Below are 18,627 nucleotides of genomic sequence, written 5' to 3'. Positions count from 1 at the left end.
CAACTGCACACTCAGCTTGGAGCCATCTCCAAACTTGCTATGCATGTTTGTTACAAAGATGGTAAATAGCACTGGTCCCAGCACCATTCCCTGAGGAACACCACTCATCGCTGGTCTCTGCTTGGACATTTAGCTGTTGACCACAATTCTCTGAATATGATCACTGAGCCAATTTCTTATGCAGTGAGTGGTCCATCCATCAAATCCACTTTCTTCCAATTTGGTGACCAGGATGTCGTGCAGGATGGAGTCAAACCCATTGCACACGTCCAGGTAGACTACATCAGTTTCTCCTCATTTATCCCCTGATGCTGTAACTCCATCATAGAAGGCCACCAAGTTTGTCAGGTATGACTTGCCTTTGTTGTTTACCACTGATCACCTCCTTGTTGTTTTCCATGTGCCTCAGTAAGACCTTAAAAGGATCTGCTCTGTGATCTTGCCAGGCACAGAGATAAGACTGAGTGGTCTGTTGTTCCCTGGATCTTCTTTTTTTCCCTTCTTGAAAATGGGGGTTTTGTGTCCCCTTTTTCAGCCAGTAGGAGCTTCACCAGGCTGTGGTAACCTTTCAAATATGCTGGGTAGCAGCTTGACGCCTTTATCTGCCAGTTCCCTCGGAACCCAGGGATAGATCTCATCTGATCCTTTAGATTTGTGCACCTTCAGGATTGTTAGGTGGTCTCAAACTTGATCTTCGCTTCCAGTGGGCAGATGTTCCTTCTCCCAGTTCTTACCTTTGCTTTCTGCAACTTGGGCTGTGTGGCTGGAGCTGTTGCCAGTGAAGACCGAGGCAAAGAAGTCATTTTTAGCTTCACCTCAGCCTTCTCCATATCCCTCATGACCAGGTCTTCAGTTTCCTCATGGAGAAGGCCCACATCTGACCAGAGGTTTCCTCTGAACTTTGAGAAGCTCCCCTTGATAGAATGCATGGGCACCAGCGCAGGTTGGCAAGAAGCTGTGAAGTCTCTGTCCTTGGAGATGGCTGTAAATCATCTGAACCTGGTCTTGGGCAGTTAGCTCGCTCTGGGTGAAACTCTGGAACTTCCAGACCCCAGATGCTTCTGAAGGTGAGACAAATGGCTGTCTGAAACTCAAATGTAGTGATTGTACAGGCAAATGCTTTTTCCAGCAGTCAGTTTTGAGCTGTTTTTTTTATTCTGTATTAATGAGAGGGTAGAACCTCAGCAGATTTCATGTTTACTTGTCACTTCATCTTCAGTATATGTGAACTTGTTTCAAAGTCAGTTTATCAAATTGCACAATGTATCAGCTATAATGATACTGAAGTTTAAAAAAAGAAAATCAAGAACATAAAGCTAAATCCGCGTGGTATCATTTATCATGCTGGTTGTTAGAAACTTTAGAACATTAGAAACACTTCCAGCAGTCAAGTACTTTGTGTTCAGTATCTCCCAAAATACACTTGAGCATTTTTATTTTATGCCTTCTGAGTGGCTGTGCCTGTGCTGTACGCAGAGATGGCTGTTCAGCTTCTGCCTTGGTATTCACAGTAGTCCTGATGCACTGTCAGCTCCACGTGCAGAGCTAAAAGCTGCTAAGTGAAGCTTTGTAAAACCATCTAGGAGTGCTCTGTGCATGTCCTCAGCAGAAAGCCTCTAAGTCCTCACTGTGGAAGTCCTTCAGGTGTGCACTTCAACAGCAGCAGCAAGTTGCCCCAAGTTGCACTGGACCTGGATGTGGAGGGTTTAGCTGCCAAGCTAATGGTTAGGAAAGGAGGAACTTTAGCTGATCTGGGGAGTAGGAGAGCTGGATAAGGCCCCTGGAATGGAGATGAGTTCCTGAGCAGTGATGTGTCCAAAGCTCAAATGCATACCGTCTAAGATTCTGTAGTCCCCAGAGTATCAGGCTAAGCTAAACCTGAGCTTCATTACTTTGATGTTGAAAAGCATGCATCTGTGTACAAGCAAGATCAGAAAGCAAAATGCTGTCAGAGCTGGTAGCCTGTTCTCTAGAAGGATAACTAATCCCTTTCTACAGGAAGAACTTAGTGGCGTAGTGTTTGTAATTTGCCTGGAGCAGAGCAGGGAAGGGTGGGCCCTTCTTTTGGATTCCTGCTCTGTGTCAGTGCACAGGCATTTTGATTATATGGTGATCTTGAGATGACTGTGTGACTTGAGCCGGGACTGGTAGCTGAGTACATATCCTGCTATCCTGACAACCTGACATTGAAAGGAGCTCTCATTGCTTTGCCAGTACTGTAAAAGGAACTTTCTTGGTAGTCTTTGTTTGCCCTCTCCTTAGAAATAGATCTTTTGGTGGGATAAGACTGGCCTGGTTTGATGAGGCCTTTCACCCCTTATAGAAATTGACTCTAGAGGGGTAACTTCTCTTTAAGAGACAGCTGCTCTATTCTCCTCATTTCACTGATGTATTTGAGTGCTCTTTGCCCTTAACAAAAAAGATTAGCAGGGTCTTTGTGGAGGCAGAACATCGGTGAATGCCTTAGCTGTCTCTTACCTGAGCTCCTTGGTACCCTGGATTGGACCTGTTTAGAGAGTAGTAATAGTGCCAAGCAGCAGTTGAGCCAAAACACCAGTTAAGAAGCTTCTTTCAGGTACCTCATTAGCTTGGAATTGGTGCTTGCTTTTTAATTTCTTCTCTCTGGTTCATGCAGAAATTCCATTGCTCCTCAGTTGCTTCTCGTCCTGAATTGACCTATAGATGAATGGCTACTGAGCCAAGTTTTGTTTGGAATTCCAGTTAGATTCTAGCTGGAAGTAACTGATATAAGATCCACTCTGGCTTTCTTAGAAATAGTGTTTTCACTTCTGTAGATGATTTCTGCACTGATAAAGCAGAGATGATCATCAGTTCTTCCTAGTAATCTTGTGGAAGGCTGTGCCTTAGGGTCACAAATCAGGCTTCTACATAAATAGCATCTTTGTTTCTTAATTAGCTGGGATCACAGTCTCAGTATGGTGTTACAGTGCAGTGCTGGTATTGGCCTTTTGTAGTGCTGATACCTAGAGAAACTAGAAGTGTAGCTTTAGTGCTCCTAATGAGGCTTAAATAGAGGCTTTCAGTGGTAACCTTTCCTACAGCAGACAAGGACTAGACTTGGTCTAATTGTCTGCACATTTGTGTGGAGGTGTCATACACGAGGCTGGTACACAGCTTCTTCTGGCTCTTAAGATTACTGTCAGCTGCAGCTGCATGCCCCAGGAATGCAAAGGTGTCAGAACTGTATGATGCACTTGATAGTCATCCCTGCCACCAACAGAACTTGATTGCCGTCTTCTGTTGACTTTCCTAGTGAAACTCCAGGAAAGACTTCTGGATGTGGAGCTTACTCTCCCCAGTGGGCTCCGTGGGGGCCTGTGGTTTATAAAGGTGTCTGTTTACTGCTCTATTCTGGGATCTTGATGGGTCTCTTAGAGTTGTGTGGGCCACTAGCAAGTTTCAGTAGGCAGTTGGTGGCTTTAATTGTTCTCCATATTGCTCATTTGGCTTGCACTGGAAGGATCTGCAAAGAGCCTGCTTTGTGAATCCTGTCCTGAGTAATGACTGAGCTGTTTGTGGCAGAAGAAACGCAGCCATGGAGCTTACATATTGAACATGTATCTACCTGCAATTTCAATCTGAGGTTTGGCAGAGTGAGAAGGATAAAAGAGCCTAATGGCAGACTCCACTGTCAGTGACTCAAGAACACATCACAAAAGTGTACTGAGAAGTTGAGGTGAATCTTGCAGCAACAACGTGTTAAGTTTGTTGGTAAGCTGTAAATGGCATGATTCCCTGCACGTTGGAGCTACCTTGAGACAGGCTACCCTTGAATTTTGGAGCCTTATATAGTGTAAAGGGAGGTCTTGCAAGTAGACTTAAATCAGGGGTGTGCACTGTTACACTGGTAGACCTCAGCTGGCTTCAAAGAGCACATTGCTGAAGCATCCTTAACCAATATCAAGTGTTAAGTGATCAGACTGCTTGAGAGTGCCTTATCAGCACTCTGTGGGGGAGCTAAGCCCACTGCTTCTTTAGAAACACTTTGTTAACAGTCTTTCTCCTTGATTAGTTCTGTTCTCCTGATTCCTTATTTAAAGGTTGTGAAGTACTTGCTCTGTGCTAGTTCATAGAAGGGAGGAGTCCTCTAAAGGATAAGCTGTTCTCATTGTCTGTGGGAGATAGATGGAGTTCACAGTTGAAGTATTGGAGTTAAACAGGCTGTGTACTCAGGGAAATAAAACAAAGCTGGAGGAAAACCAATTTTTGAATGAAAGGAGGCTTTAACAGACTGCTTTAATTTGCTTAATGTTTTGCTACAGGCTGGACTGCTTTGGCAATTAAGAGTGAATAGATGAGAAATAACTCAGTACTTGAACCCTCTGAGTCAGTGGGAAGTTAAATTTTGTCTATTCTACTACTACTGACAAATGCAAACCTAGATTCTGAAGCACGCACGCTCCCAAACTGTTAATATCTCTCTCAGTGAAAGACTTGAGAAATGCAGTCAAACTGATGCTCCACGAGCACTGCAGCAGCCTTGTCTGTTATCAAGCAGGATGAACAGACCATGGCATAAAACAGTGTCACTCTGTATGTCTTGTGCAGATTAAGTTGAACTGCAGTAGTTCGTTTGCTGTAGGAATTATCACTCCAAAATTCTAATAAATGGACTGTTGCCGCTCTCTCTGCATCATTCGTTTTCCACGCCTACTACATGGACTCAATCTCTTGGCTTCAAGCTGCACCACCACATTCAGCCTCATACAGTGCTCACAAGACTTGCTTTTCTGAACTTTGTTACTGCTGTACACTATACCTGTTCTGCTAATACTGTCATTTGACAATGAACATCAAGGCTCTACTGTGAAATTCATTCCAGTAATACTCGGTTGCCCTGCAGAAGGTGGTCTGCTCATTCTCTTTTCCACAGTGTTGGCTTATTTAATTACTCATCAAAGAGCTCATAGAAATAACTGACACTCCTAAAGATCTGCTAATTATTTGCTCTCTCCTCTTACACTTGGGTTCTGAAATTTTATGCCAGGGTATATTTCTTTCTTTCCAGGGGTTTTAATGGTGGTCTATAGACTGCTGACGTTGGTTGGTCTCAAACTTGTGCCTGTGTGCTCAACAGAAGAACTTCTGAATTTATTTTGGACAGCTGGCTGGTTTCAGCAGTCTATCAAAATAAACCATTTGAAATAAATTCCAGTTAAAACTGCTTTGCTTGCTGAAGCTTTGCAGATAAAACTGAAAGATCTGAAGTTGTAAGTCAGTGCAAGTAGTGGAGAATAGTTCTGATTAATGATCTAAAAAAAAAAAAAAAGCAACTGAATGTCCGTGCAGCTTGAAACTGCATGATTGACTCCCGTTTCTAAGACTTTGGAGAGATACTGCAATAGAAGTGATCTACTGCAAGACAAAATCTAGAAATTGTTTTTGAAGTTATTAGTATGCCAGAACTCATTGCTGAAAGCACACAGCTGGTGATGGAGTTCTAAAAAAGCACAGCCTCGTTCAATGAGGAGTACATGGCAGTGTTCTCTGTACTGACCGGTGAGTTGGCCATGTTAAGGGCAGTGTCACTGGGGGTTGCTGTAGCCCTGTGGGCATGGAGCAGCACCCTGTCCTTCCTGCTGCCTGTGCTGGGAAAGGGCTGCTGGGAGGTGTGCAAGGAGCTGCTGCCTGGTGCTGCAGGCTGCACTGTTGGTGGCTGGGGAAGGTGAGCAGATGGGGCTGAACAGAGGTGTGCAGGTGGGTGCTGCTGCTTTGAGGCAAGCCATCTAGTGCAAAGTCATCTATGGTAACTAAGGGAATGTGGTAAAATAGAACTGGATGGAATCACAGAAATGGGATGTTCCCATCTGGAAAAGGCTCACAAGGATCACTGAATCCAAGCCTTAGCTCTGTGTAGTACCATCCAAATCTGAAACCCTGTGTCTGAGAGCTGTGTCCCAATGCTCCTTAACTTCCAATGGCTTGGGGCCACGGCCCTTCAGTGCCTGTTCCGGTGCTCCTTGGCTTGATTTCTTCCTTTGTTTAAAGGAGGGAATGGATGTTAATCTTTCTTACTCATCCTACCACCTGAGGAAACCTCAGTGTCTGTCTATGGAGTCTGGAAATACAAAGGCCACAGGAAAGGAGCTATAGGAACTTGCCGTGTTCAAGCTATATTGGCTGGTAGATCTGTCTAAGGTGGCAGAGAGACCAAAGCTGAAACTGGTGGGAAGAGCTAAAGGTGATGAGCTGCTGTGTCTCTTACAGCCTTGTCCGCCTTCTTTTTCATCCTTGGTCAGGGACAGCAGTTCTGGTCTAGTGGTTCCTACATGCCTCTAGAACACAGCTAAAATCATTAAGATCTGAAGCTGTGTTCAAACAGGTAGCTGTCTGAATGGTCCAAGGGGTAATTGATTGTGCAGAATGCTCTTTTTAATTACGAGGGAACAGTAGAAAGTCATGAGTACAGAGTGAAATTGGCAATAGTGGATTTAGAACGTAAATCCCAGTTTTTCCTTAAACTATAAGCTTGTGGAACTTTAAATAGTGCAAGAGATGGCTGGTAACAAAGTTCCTGAGACCGAAAAGAATGTAAAATTAAAAGCTATTTGTAGATGTACTTCTGATGGTAAGCCTTTGTGCTGGTTAATACTTACGAAGTGTAAAATGTTCTTCTTTCTAAAGGTTACTTTCAGTAAAGACTTCACTGGGATGCATAGCCCAAATGTTACAGTGATGGGCAGATTGATTTCCATGTTACTGAGTTCTTACATATGAAACTGATAGTAGTGGGGCAGAGCTGTTCCTATAGTTGCCAGTTACAACCAGCCATCCTGGAAGTCTCAGTTCTTAGTACCATGTGTGATGTACCATGTGTACCATGAGCTTTGTCTGATTGGAGATGGGCAGCTCTTCTGAGGTAATGGTGCTGTTCTGATCCAAAGTGGAAGAAGATGTTGAAGAGATTGCTTTTTATTTGAGAGCAGGAAGTATGTTCACTTAAATCAGGAACAGGGCTTACTAGTGAACTTACTAGTGTTCTGGAAGCTTTTGACTTGAAATGCCTACTGTGCCTGTGATGAGTCTACAGAAACATGCAGGAAAACTGACCTGGGTTCTTGTGCTCATCACTGAGTGTCTCCTGAAGCTTTCACTTCTGTCCTACTGGAAATCTTCTGCAGTTTGCACAAATATCAGATCTGTTCTCCCCATCTTTAGCTATACCTTGGCATTCTTTATTTTGTGATCTTTCTTATAAGCTTACTTAAAAAAAAAAAAAAAGTGAATTGTGGAATGCATGCTATTCTCTCTTCCTATTTGTTACTCATGTGTTTCAGTGCACCAGTTCTGCCTCCTCTGCTCCAGGTCAGAGTAGCAACTGATGGAAGTTCTGATAGATCAGTGCCTTCAGACTTTTAGATGCTGCCATCTCCAACATGCTTCGAGGAGGCCTTGTGACAACTCTGTTAGTGCTATTGATGGAGGAGGACATGTGGAGTGGCACTGTTTGTATTGCATTCAGTCAGTTATGATCAAAGGAATGTTTGGCATTCCTTAGAGAGCAAGAAGCCCTTGACATGCTTCATGTAGTATTGTCCTGATGTGCTTTGCTTATAACTTACACCTCTTCATCTCTTCTGCTTTGTTGTGAGTGTAGGAATGTACACATCTGTCTGTAATCTTCTGGCTCCTTATATGGATGAAGATTGATGCTATGCTAGGCAGCATCCATGCAAGTGGGACACGGGGTATATACAGTACCTATTTGTACTGATGCTTCTGTGTTCAGTGCTTTGTTTCTGGTGTGTATAATATTTCAAGTATAATAGCAGGTATGCTTCTAAGAAGGCTTTCAAACAGTACACTTCTCCCTTAAGTTTTAAAGGTTCTAGTGGGATATTCCTGTCCAGAGGATTCCCAGTTGTGGTGGTGAGATTGGAAAAACTTGTAGTTATGCACAGTTGATTAGTTAAGAACTTCTGTTCAAAGTGGCTTGGCTGAAGAATGTGGGATTACTGCACGTTGTTTTAAGAAATGCTGCTAATGCCTGGGGGAAGCAAGTAGGCTGCCTGACTTTTGCAGGTGTCTTTAGCTGTATTTAAACTAATGCAGTGTTTTTTCTCTCTCCCTAGTACTTTTGTCCATCTGTTCTCTGTTGTGTGATCCCAATCCAGATGATCCTTTAGTGCCTGAGATTGCACGGATCTACAAAACAGATAGAGAAAAGTGAGTATGGAAGCCAAAAGTGTAACGTACACAGAGTTGATGCTTTAATAGTAAAAGGGAACTGAGGAAAAAAAAAAAAACAACCACGCAACTTGGAGAGAAGTGTGAACTTCCATTTTTTCCTTCCTAACACTGTAAACGTGGTGGATTTAGGTTTTCATGGGTTGTGTAATACAGCTGTTTTGACAGCTTTTCATTGCTGTAGGAAAAAGACATTTTCTGGTAGAAGTAAGCAGAGACATTGTTCTTCTTTGAGTTTCTTACTGCATTTTCATTGTGCACAATAGTTTTTCATTAGTGTGGTAGCTGTTAATTGCAGGTTTGCTTAATGAAAATGTAAAGTGAACAGTGCAGATCTGTTTCATATGATGCTAAGTTAAGGCTTCTAAAATCTCACCAGTTTTACTGTGTGCTTTAATCCTACATAGCCAGCAGAGGGAGAACAAGTTACTTCGGTGGGAGGATGTTTCCATGCTAGCTGTTGTTGACGGAGTCATGCAAGCAAAGAAATAACAAAATACTATTTCATCTTCATTTGACAACCCAAGAAAAGAACAAGTGGTGTAGAGAGAGGGTGGGAGGACACAAGCTTCTTCTGAGGTCAACTGCAAAACTGAAGAGAAGTCCACTCATGAGAAGGTTTAAATTGTTTTGTTTAAAAGCACCAGTTTAAACATAGAAGCATAGAATGGTTTGGGTTGGAAGGGACCTTAAAGCCCATCCAGTTCCAATCCCCTTGCTATGGGCTGGTTGCCCTCCACCAGCTCAGGCTGCCAGGGCCCTGGGCATCTCCAGGGATAGGGCACCCACAGCTTTTCCAGGCAGCCAATGCCACAGCCTCACCACCATCTGAATAAAGAATTTTCTTGTCACCATGTAACTTAAGTCTCTCCTTTTTAGTTTACTGTTCCCCCTTATCCTGTTGTCAGATCATGCAAGAAGTCGATCTCCTTTAGGTACTTGGAAGGTCACAGTGAGTTCTCCCCAGAGCCTTTTCTTCTTTATGCTGGAGAAGCCTGGCATCATCAGGCTTTCCTTGTGAGGAGGGTACTGCCACATTCTCAATGTCATCTTGGCCTCCCCTGGACCTGCTCCCCCAACCTCATGTCTGTCCTGTGCTGAGGGCCTGGGGCCTGGGTATTCCAGGTGGGGCTCATGAGGGCAGAGCAGAAGGGGACAGTCCCTTTCCTCACCATCATGGCTGTGTCCCTTTGTTGGTGCAGATCAGAATACTGTTGTCCTTCCAGGCTGTAAGCACACTAGAACCCCAAAGCCTTTGTCTTCAGGGCTGCTCTCAGCTCTTATCATAGAATTACAAGGTTGGAAACGATGTATAAGATCATCTAGTCTAACTGTCTTCACATCACCATTGCTACCACAAGCACTAAACCAGATCTTGCAGCTCCTCATCCAGATGCCTATTGAACACTGCAGGGATGGTGACTCCACCACCTCCCTGGCAGCCATCCCAGTACCTGGCCACTCTCTGAGAGAAAAAGTTTTTCCTCGTGTCTAACTTAAACCTCCTCTGGTACAACTTGTGGCCATTTCCCTGGCTCCAGCTTGTTGCCTGGGAGAAGAGGCAGGTTCTACCTTTTACCAGCCTGTATGCGTATCAGGGATTACCCTGACCCAGGTGAAGCACCTTGCACTTGGCCTTGTTGAACCTTGTTAGATTCACTTGTGCCCACTTCTCAGCCTGTCCAGGTCCCCCTGGGTGGCACCTCTTTCTTCTATGGTGTCAAATGCACTGTCCATCTTGGTCATCAGCAAACTTGCTGAGGGTGTACTTGATTTTGCTGTGTCATTCATAAAGGTGTTGAAGAGCACCAAAATGGACTCCTGAGCTTGTGACCAGCCTCCACCTTGTCATGGTGCGGTTGACCCTCTGGCTGTGACCAACCAATTCCTTATCCACTGATTAGCCCACTCTTCCAATGAATTTCTTTTCAGTTTAGACACAGTGATGTGGTGTGAGGCCATGGAAAAGGCCTTGCAGAAGCCCAGGTGGATGACAGCAATTTACCTTCTTTTCTTTACCAGTGCCATGGCTCTATCATACAAGGCCACCAGGTGGATCAGGCACACTCTGCCCTTGGTGAAGCCGTGCTGCCAGTCTCTCATCACCTCCTCATCTCAGTGCTTTCCGAGAAGATCTGCTCCATCTTTCCAGGCGCAGATGTTGAGGGTCACATGCCTGTAGTTTCCTGGGTCTTCCTTTCTCCCCTTCTTGAAGGTTGGGAGTGATGCTTCCCTTTCTGCTGTCAGTGGGTACCTCACCTGACAGCCATGACTTATCAAATACGATGGAGAGCAGCTTGGCAACCACAGCAGCTGCTTCTCTCAGGATCTTGGGTTGCACATTGTGTGGCCCCATAGACATGTACACATTGAGGTGCTCTCAGGCTTGCTTGCTCCTAGCAGTGGGAGGGGTTCTGCTCCCCCAACCCCTGCCCAGAGGCTTAGGGATGTGAGGGATGTGGGAAGCCTGACTGTCAGTGGAGAGCAAAGCAGAGAACTCACTGAGTAGCACTGCCTTCTTTGTAGTTGTAGTTGCCATGTGATCATGTGAGTTTTTTTTTTTTTTACCTCCTTGTTCCCATCCAGCTCTGATCGCTGGTGTTAATTCCTGAAGTTACAGAGAGCAAGGAAGGAAGGGAAAATGATTCTCAAACTTGTGTGTTTGAGAAATAGGGAACTCTGTACATCTTGTTTTTAATCAGAGCTGTGAGATTTTCAGTGCACGTGTCAAGTCTCAGCTAAGTGTATGATTGCTCTTTGCTATTTACTGTATGTAGGAGCTTTTTCCCCTTCTTCCAGAGTCAGAAACTTCTGTGCTTACACATATCTGGACTTGGTTTTGAGTAGTCTCAAAGCAAGTGACAGTTTTCCTGTGGTTTCTCAATTTTCTTAAGCTAAAGAACTTTGTCTACAGACTAAATTGCAGCACAAAAACTTGGTTGGTATAAATAACTAGAAAACTTCCTGCCTTGTGATGCTTTATCTGCAAACTCTGTAGAACAACTTGAATTCTGTAGTCAGAAACACAACTTTTATTAGTACTGTAAGTCACAACCACTGCTTTGTTTTATGTAGTTATCCTGACTTCCTCTGATGTGATTCTGGCTGTAAAGGGGAGCAGAAGCTCCAGGTGGCTGGGAGAAAGGAGCAGAGTGTGCCTTCAGAATAAAAACTTGTAGTGGACGAGTCTGTGTGTCCTGGTAGCCATGAACACAAAGCTAAATGCAGATGAGCATGTTAGGATTTGGCACTTCGGGGTGTCCCGGGTAGTGGGCTTAACTTCCTGGGGGAGTAGGAGGGCGACACTGATCTGTGCTTTTCCAGAATGCCTAAATTAAAACCCTGCAGTAGAAGTTTTCCAGGGATACAGCAGCTGGGAGAGGAGCAGGTGAAACCTTCTGGAAAATACTTCTCACACCTGCTCTGGGTCTGTTTTGTGGCTTGAATCACAAAGAGAGCCTTCGCTCTAAATAGGGCACGTTTGGTTCTTCTCCACAAAGTGCAGTGGGGTTTTGTTTGTTTCCCTGCTGGCACAATACTTCCATTTGCTCCCTTTAATTTTACAAAACGATGCTGCTGGAGGGTCTCAAGTTCATGTGGTGTTGTTACAGACTGAGCTGCGGGAGCTGGAATGCTATGGGATGTTATGTTAAGTAAATCCTCTTTTTATACATACAGGTACAACAGAATAGCTCGGGAATGGACTCAGAAGTATGCGATGTAATTAAAGAAATTATTGGATAACCTCTACAAATAAAGATAGGGGAACTCTGAAAGAGAAAGTCCTTTTGATTTCCATTTGACTGCTTTCTATGAGCCCACGCCTCATCTTCCCCTGTGCACATGTTTACCTGATACAGCAGTGCTGCGTGTTGTACATACTTGGAACAACAAAATAGAAATACTGTATTTCCCCGTACCAACATTGACTCCTAGCAGAGAAGTGTGTGTGTGAAAAGCTGGTTCTTCAGTCATAACTTTGTGAGCCTAAAAGCATTCCTTGTTCGTTTAAATTGGGTAATAAAATGTGAATGGGAGAGTTACGGTGGATTTAATATTTCTGGGGGCAGAGTTGTTGATCCATGAAGGATTTTAAGTGGAATCCTTTTAAACTCATAACAGTTATGAAAAACAAGGTGAAGAACTTGAAGCCGTTTCTGTATTCATTTTATTCTGAAGGACCTACACCTTAGGTAAATGTTCTGACCAATGAATTGAACCATGCCCACATCCTGTGCTGAAGGTCTGAGTTTAACTGGTCAACATTTAAATGGATCGGAGCTATTAGTGCATCAAGTGATGTTGATTTGTTTCAACTCTCTCCCCTCCTTCATGCTCTTTTTGGTTTGTATGTGGTTTCTCAGTTAATACATAGCTAATAGCTCTTATTTTTCTTAAGTTTTTTAACTGCTTAGGTCTTTCTGGATGTAAGGGTAAAAATCCATTTGACAGAAAACTTGTGTATATTTAAAAACCCAACTGCTCCCCTGGAGCTTGTACGTTCAAGAATGATTAATCTGTGTAATAAACTGATTACTACAGTCATTACATATAACTCTGTGTGAATAGGCTTTTAATTATTAAGAGCAGTTTGTTACAGGCTGAAACTAACGATGGATTTCTCTAGAACTCCTGCATTCACAAACGGTTGCATTTGAAAATCATGAAGCAGTTTGGTTTGCATCACACAAGGCTATGCACCCGAATGAGGCAGACGTGAGCTGGAGCTCTCACACCAGAGCAGGATGTGTATTGTGCCAGGAACCTGACTGTTAAAACCAAATAAGCAGCTTACTTAAAGAGAATCAGTGACATTTTACAGAGCCTAATGGTATTATTCCCACTTGCATGGGACCTAACACAATGCATATGTACTGTAGGTAAATGAAACCTTATGTAATTAAGATAATGGATGTAAAAGGGTATTAAAAAAAAAAAAAAAACAAACTACCAAACACATCAGCACAAACTTTCATAAAATGTAGCTTTTACATAATTACTTTGCACTAAACATTTGCAAATGTTCATACACTTTTAAATTGTACTTGTATGTGTCTTTTTTGAACAAAGTCTTCACTTGAATCTAGTGAAAAATGTAGTTTGGAACTTTTCTTTGTATACAAGTGTATTTGCCAGCATCATTCGTGTGAATAGGTGAGTCTGCAAGTTTCTCCTCTTAGTATAATTGTAAAAAAAGCCATCGACTATACAGGAGAGGCTGTGGCCTCCAGCTCTGCCGCCACAGGAGTGTGTCCCATCCATTCTCAAATGCATCTTTACACTCTTGCACAAATGAGGAATAAATGTCCACTGCCTTTGGTCTAAACCTGTTCTGCTCGTCTCATCTCTCGGTGTCCTCGTGTGCACACCTGCAGCTGTCAGTGTGAGCTGTGTGTTTTGGAGTCCTCTGTGCAGAGCTGTAGGTGGCGCTGAGCTACACGTGCATCTCCTGCAGGCGTGAGGGCTGCTGCCTCTCCTGCTGCAGGCAGAGGGCTGGGCAGAGGTGTGACGGAGCTGCAGGTGAGGGGAGCAGTGACATGCAGGCTGTGAGCTGCTCCTGGATGCCGTGCGCTGTGCCACGAGGCCTCCGCACTGCTTGGAAAAGCGGTAGGTGCCCGTTGCTGCAGCACAGCCCTGGCTAAGAACCTGCTGGAACTGGAATGCATGCTGGTGGCTGCACGCCTGCCTGAGGCATCTGCTTTTGTCTCGTCCTTTTCCTGTGTCTGGCCTTACCTGGGGCTGAACTCTTCTGTGTGCAGGCTGATGCTCCTGCAGCCCTGTGTGGTGCATGGAGGGAGCACGAAGCAGCTGTCCTGGAGCCATCCCTGCTCTCCTAGCAGGATCAGCAGCATCCCGTTCTCCTCACAAGGCCGAGGCCATCCCTGTTCCCCTCGCAGGGCTGCCATCTGCTGCTTGGAGACGGCAAGGAGAGCGGGCTGGAGATGGGAGCCTTGCAGCAGGTAGGATGTAGGATTCCCCTTGGCTGCTTACTGGTGAGCCACCTGAGCAAGGCTTCTCTAATAGAGGGCTCTGTTTTCTGACCTAGCAGCTGCTGGAGGAGTTCTGGAGGTGTCAGGAGAGCTGTGAGGGCAGGCAGCGGAGTGCTGACAGGCACAGGAGTGCAGCTGGCAGCAGAGCAGCTGCATGGCAGTGTAGCAGTGAAGGCCCAGATAACAGCTTCAGCTTAGATGTATCCCATTTAGGACGACTGTTCCCTTTGAAATGAAGCAGTTTGGAGTCCCTCATCGAGAGCATGGCAAACACTGTGGTTCAGGAAAAGCAAGCTGAAATGAGAGGTGTTTCTGATGGGTGCTGTCCTGTGTGGGTTTGTCCAGGAGAGCCTTCCAGGATTTGGCCAGGAGCCTTCCATAGGGCCAGGAGCTGCTCTGAGCCTGGCTGTGCTCTGATGTGCTCAAATAACCGGGAAGCCGTGGGCTCAGCTTGGTGAGTTCCTGGGAGCCACAAGTTTGTGACACAATGAACTTCTTCACTCTGTCCATTCTTAACTTGATGTATTTTCACTACTTCACTCCGCATGGCTCACTTTGCACTGACGCTTCCATGGGGTGCACCACTGCTCCAGCAAATGCTTTTTTTCAATCGAAGTGTTGGATAGCTTGGGTGGGTGCAGCTGTGGCAGTGCTGTGCTGTGCCCATCAGCACTCAGTGCTGGCACAACAGCACCTTCCAGCACCACTCCGCCAGGCAGAGCACTGCTGTTTGGGTGTGCAGGGACTGGCTGCATGCTGTGCTGTACTTGTGCACCATCCTGTGTGTTTCAGAAACTTCTCAGTGCTCCTGTCCCATGCTGTCATTGTGCAGGAGTTGCCCTTTGGCTCACCAGGTGATGTCCTGGCCCAGAGGCCAACAGAGCTGCTGAGGTTGGAGCTCAGCCCGGCTCCTGGAGGCCGATGGCTCTCGGCGCTGCCTGCAGCTCAGCCTCAGTGCCACGCAGCCTTTTGGCAGCACAGGAATCACGTCTGCCTTGAGTTGCAGTGTTTCCAAGTCAGCAGTGTACTGAAGCGTCCGCAGCTTTTCCTCTTTGCTCTGGGTGCATCACATGGAGGTGTGGGATGGAAAACAGGAGCTGATTCCCTGCCCCGGCAGCCCCAGCTGCTGCTGCATTGCTGTGCGTCCTGGCAGCCCTTCTGCTCCCCGGGCCGCTTGCAGCAGCAGAGCCGTGCGGCCACTTGGGTGCAGCATCGGGCGGCGTTCTTCGTGCCCTGCCGGGAGCTGCAAGGCCCGGCCCTGTGCGAGATGCGTTCCTGTGTCACAGCTCAGCTGAGCGCACTGCGCTCCGGTGCAGGCAGTGCTGCTGGAAAAACCAAGGAGAGCCCCGAGGGGTGCGTGACCTCATCCTTCAGCGATAGCGAAGCGCCTCCAGCTCCTGCGCCCAGCCAGAAGTTCCCTTCCCAGCCCCAACCTGCCGGGTTCTTCCCCTCCTCTGCCCCGCGCTGTACGGGCAGCGCGAGCGGCGGCCGTTGGGGGTGAGTCAGAGCTGAGCGCTGCGGGGAATGCGGGCGGACCAGAAATGCCGTCGGGGTGCGTGATGGAACGTTCGGGATGGGACAGCCCGGCTCTGTGGGTGTCTGCAGACCCTGCACGTGTCCTCCCCGCAGCGCGTGCGCACCTGGAGCTGCTCTGACCCCGCTGTACTGCTGTAACCTGCTGCCGTGTGGTCGCCATTAAACGATGCCGTTCAACTCACCGTGCCTGGATTGCTTTTTTGCTCTTTTTGCCCATTTCTGAGCTCGCCTCGGCTTGTTTCTTTTCTCTCGTGATGTGTGTCTGTCACCCCCGTCCTCCTGTCCCCGCCCATCCCTGCGGTGCCCGGGATGCTCTGCCCAGCCCCGGGGCTGTGTTTGCGTTCCTGCCCTTCTGCGGTCGCGTGTCTGTGGCTGACGCTGCTCTATGGGTGTCTCTTCGAATCAGGCATGTGCCCGTCCGCGTTTCTTCTTTGGGCCACGCGGAGCAGCCCGAGCGGAGCGCTTCTGCCCCGCAGCGCAACGGGCGGACTGCGGTGCGGCCATGGGGCGGCAGCAGAGCTCCGGGAACGGCGCCCTCTCCGCGAGGCTGTCCGGTTCGGGCTGTGTTTTCTTTCTTTTTCATTTTCGGTCCTTTTATTTGTCCTATTTTCTTTTTCCCTTTCTCTTCTATTTCTTCTGGTTTTCCCCCTTTTCTCTTTAACACGTGATGCAGTGCCCCCGGTGACCCGCCCCCCCACTGCGCTGCTGCAGGGGTGCGGTTGTTCATGGGATCAGGGGGCGTCCTATGTCAGGGGCTGACCCTATGTTGGGGGTGATTCCTATGTTAGGGGGTGTCCCTGGGCATGGGGCGTCCATACGTCGGGGGTGATTCCTATGTAGGGGTGTCCCTGTGTCAGGGGCTGACCCTGTTTTGGGGGCTGACTCTGACGGTGGCTGTCCATGGGGTCAGTGGTGTCCTATGTCGGGGGCTGTCCCTGGCTTGGGGAGTGCCCCTGTGTCAGGGGTGCCCTTATGTCATGGGTGTCCCCTATACCGGGAGATGTGCCTATGCCGAGGTGTCGTAATGTCAGGGGTGTTCCTGAGGCGATGCCCCTATTTCAAGGGATGCCCATGTGGTCAGTGGTGTCCCTGTGTCGGGGCTGTCCCTGGGTCCCGCCGTGCCGTCGTACGCCGGTTATCAACGCCGCGTCTGCAGCAGCTCCGCAGGCATTTCTGGCCGTGCCATGTCGTGCCATGTCGTGCCGCGCCACTCCACGCCGTGACAGCCGCATCCCCACGCAGCCGCCCCCCGACGCCTCCGGCAGCTGCGTGCGGCGGTGCGGCGGTGCGGCGGTGGGGCCGCTCAGCTGCCGCTTTGAAGCGCCGCGCTGCCATCTGCGCGATGCAAATCCCGCGCTGCCCGCGGCGTACGGAGCGCTTCCGGAGCCGCGACGGAGGGGGCGGCGGTGCTGCGGCTGCTCCGCCCTCCGGCACCCGCGGCGGCTCCGGGCCGGGGGGGGCAACGCTGGCGTCCGCGGGGAGAAACCCCAAACGCACGAAAGGAGGCGTCGGCAGCGCGGATGGGGCCGGGACGGAACGGGGCCGCCGCGGATCCCCGGCACTCTGGTGCCCCCCCCCCAACGCTGACTGTCACAGGGCAGAACCGCGGCTGCCCCCTCCCGCTCCCCCCCTCCTTTCGCAGCGCTCTTTAAATGCAAATCCGGAGGCGAAGTAGCGGACACCCCCCGCATCCCCCCCCCGTCCCCGTCCCCGCTCCGGGGCTGCGCGGAGGGGGCGGCGCGGAAGCAGCGAGCGGCCCCGGGGAGCTGCGGGCGGCGGGGCGGGCGTGGGGCTCCCCCGGCTGCGGAGCCTCGTTAATATTGGAGGAGCTCTTTGTCCGCGGGGGCCGGGGCGGCTCTCGCAATCGCCTTTCATCTCCGCGAGGCAGCGGCTCGCTCTTATCTACCGCTTCCTCCGCGCCGCGCCGCTCTCGGGGCGTTTCATGATTTCTTTTCCCCTGGCAGGGCTGGAAAAAGCCCATCGGCTCCCGGGCAAAGGGCGCCGGGCCCCCCCCGGCCCCCGCCCCGCCGCGCCGCGCTCACCGTCCCCGCGTTCGTCACCCGGACTCTGCCCCGCGCCGCCCCCAAGGCAAACACGCGCGGTGCGGGGCGGTGCGGGACGCGGCCGCGCGGCGCCGTGTGCGGAGCGCTCCGGGCGGTGATACGCGATCCGCGCTGCCGCGACCTTGCGGGAGGAGGAAGGGCACGCGGCTCTCCCGGCGGCAATTCAATCCCCCTCCCCGGGCGCGGCCCCGCGGAGATGCGCTGAGCGCTGCGCGCCCCGACGGCACCGCGCTGTGCCCCCCCGGCGCCGCCCGCATTGCACGGGGGGGTCCTTCCCGCCGCCTCGGGGGCACAAAACTGTACGAGCGCCGGGCAGTGCCCCCGGCCCCCCGCCCCCATTTCTTTTAATGCCGACGCTCGGGACGCATTAACGCAGCGGGAGCGTCCGGCGTTCCAAAGGCAGTGAATGCCACATCCGAAGGGGCGCGGGAGAGGGAGGGGGAGGAGGGGGGGTCCTCATCTGTTGCTCTTCAAAGCGGAGCGAAAATGGGGCAGCGCAGGTGAGGGTGGGAGCCGAGCCTCGGCCGCGGGGGGCTCCGCACAGCTCCGCGCCGTGGGAGCGCCGCGCCCCGCGGACAAAAGGTGCCGGGCCGGGGGGGCCGTTCTGCCCGCAGCGCCCAACGCACCGCCGCGTCCGGGACCGCCCGCTAAATAATGCAGGAGAGCTCTCCGCTCTCTTTTTCTTCTGCGAGGAAGAGCCTTGCTTTCTTTTACTGCCTCCCCCTCCCACCTTTCTCTCTTTTTTTCCTCCCTGTTTCTTTTTTTCCCTTTTCCCTTTCCCAGGCTGCAGCGTTTTCCACGCCGGGATGCAGCCGGGGGCCACGGCCGCG

The 18,627-nt window shown here is 49.2% G+C and overlaps 1 protein-coding gene across 5 annotated transcripts in view; it reads left to right on the top strand.

The window, feature by feature from the left end:
* Nucleotides 1-15,916, top strand: part of UBE2D2 (ubiquitin conjugating enzyme E2 D2) — a 32,774-nt gene extending 16,858 nt beyond the window's left edge. For 3 of the 5 annotated variants that reach the window (XM_031607098.2, XM_031607096.2, XM_031607101.2), the window contains exons 6-7: nt 8,094-8,187; nt 8,616-11,880. In XM_031607098.2, the coding sequence (XP_031462958.1) occupies nt 8,094-8,187; nt 8,616-8,700 (179 nt within the window). In that variant the 3' untranslated portion in view covers nt 8,701-11,880. The other 2 variants (XM_031607100.2, XM_031607099.2) reach the window with 1 other exon arrangement.
* Nucleotides 15,917-18,627: the final 2,711 nt, after the last annotated feature.

Source organism: Phasianus colchicus, chromosome 15 (assembly GCF_987193195.1).
Source record: "Phasianus colchicus chromosome 15, bPhaCol1.hap1.1, whole genome shotgun sequence".
Classification (NCBI taxonomy): Eukaryota; Metazoa; Chordata; class Aves; order Galliformes; family Phasianidae; genus Phasianus; species Phasianus colchicus.
This window is presented reverse-complemented; position numbering and strand designations above follow the sequence as displayed.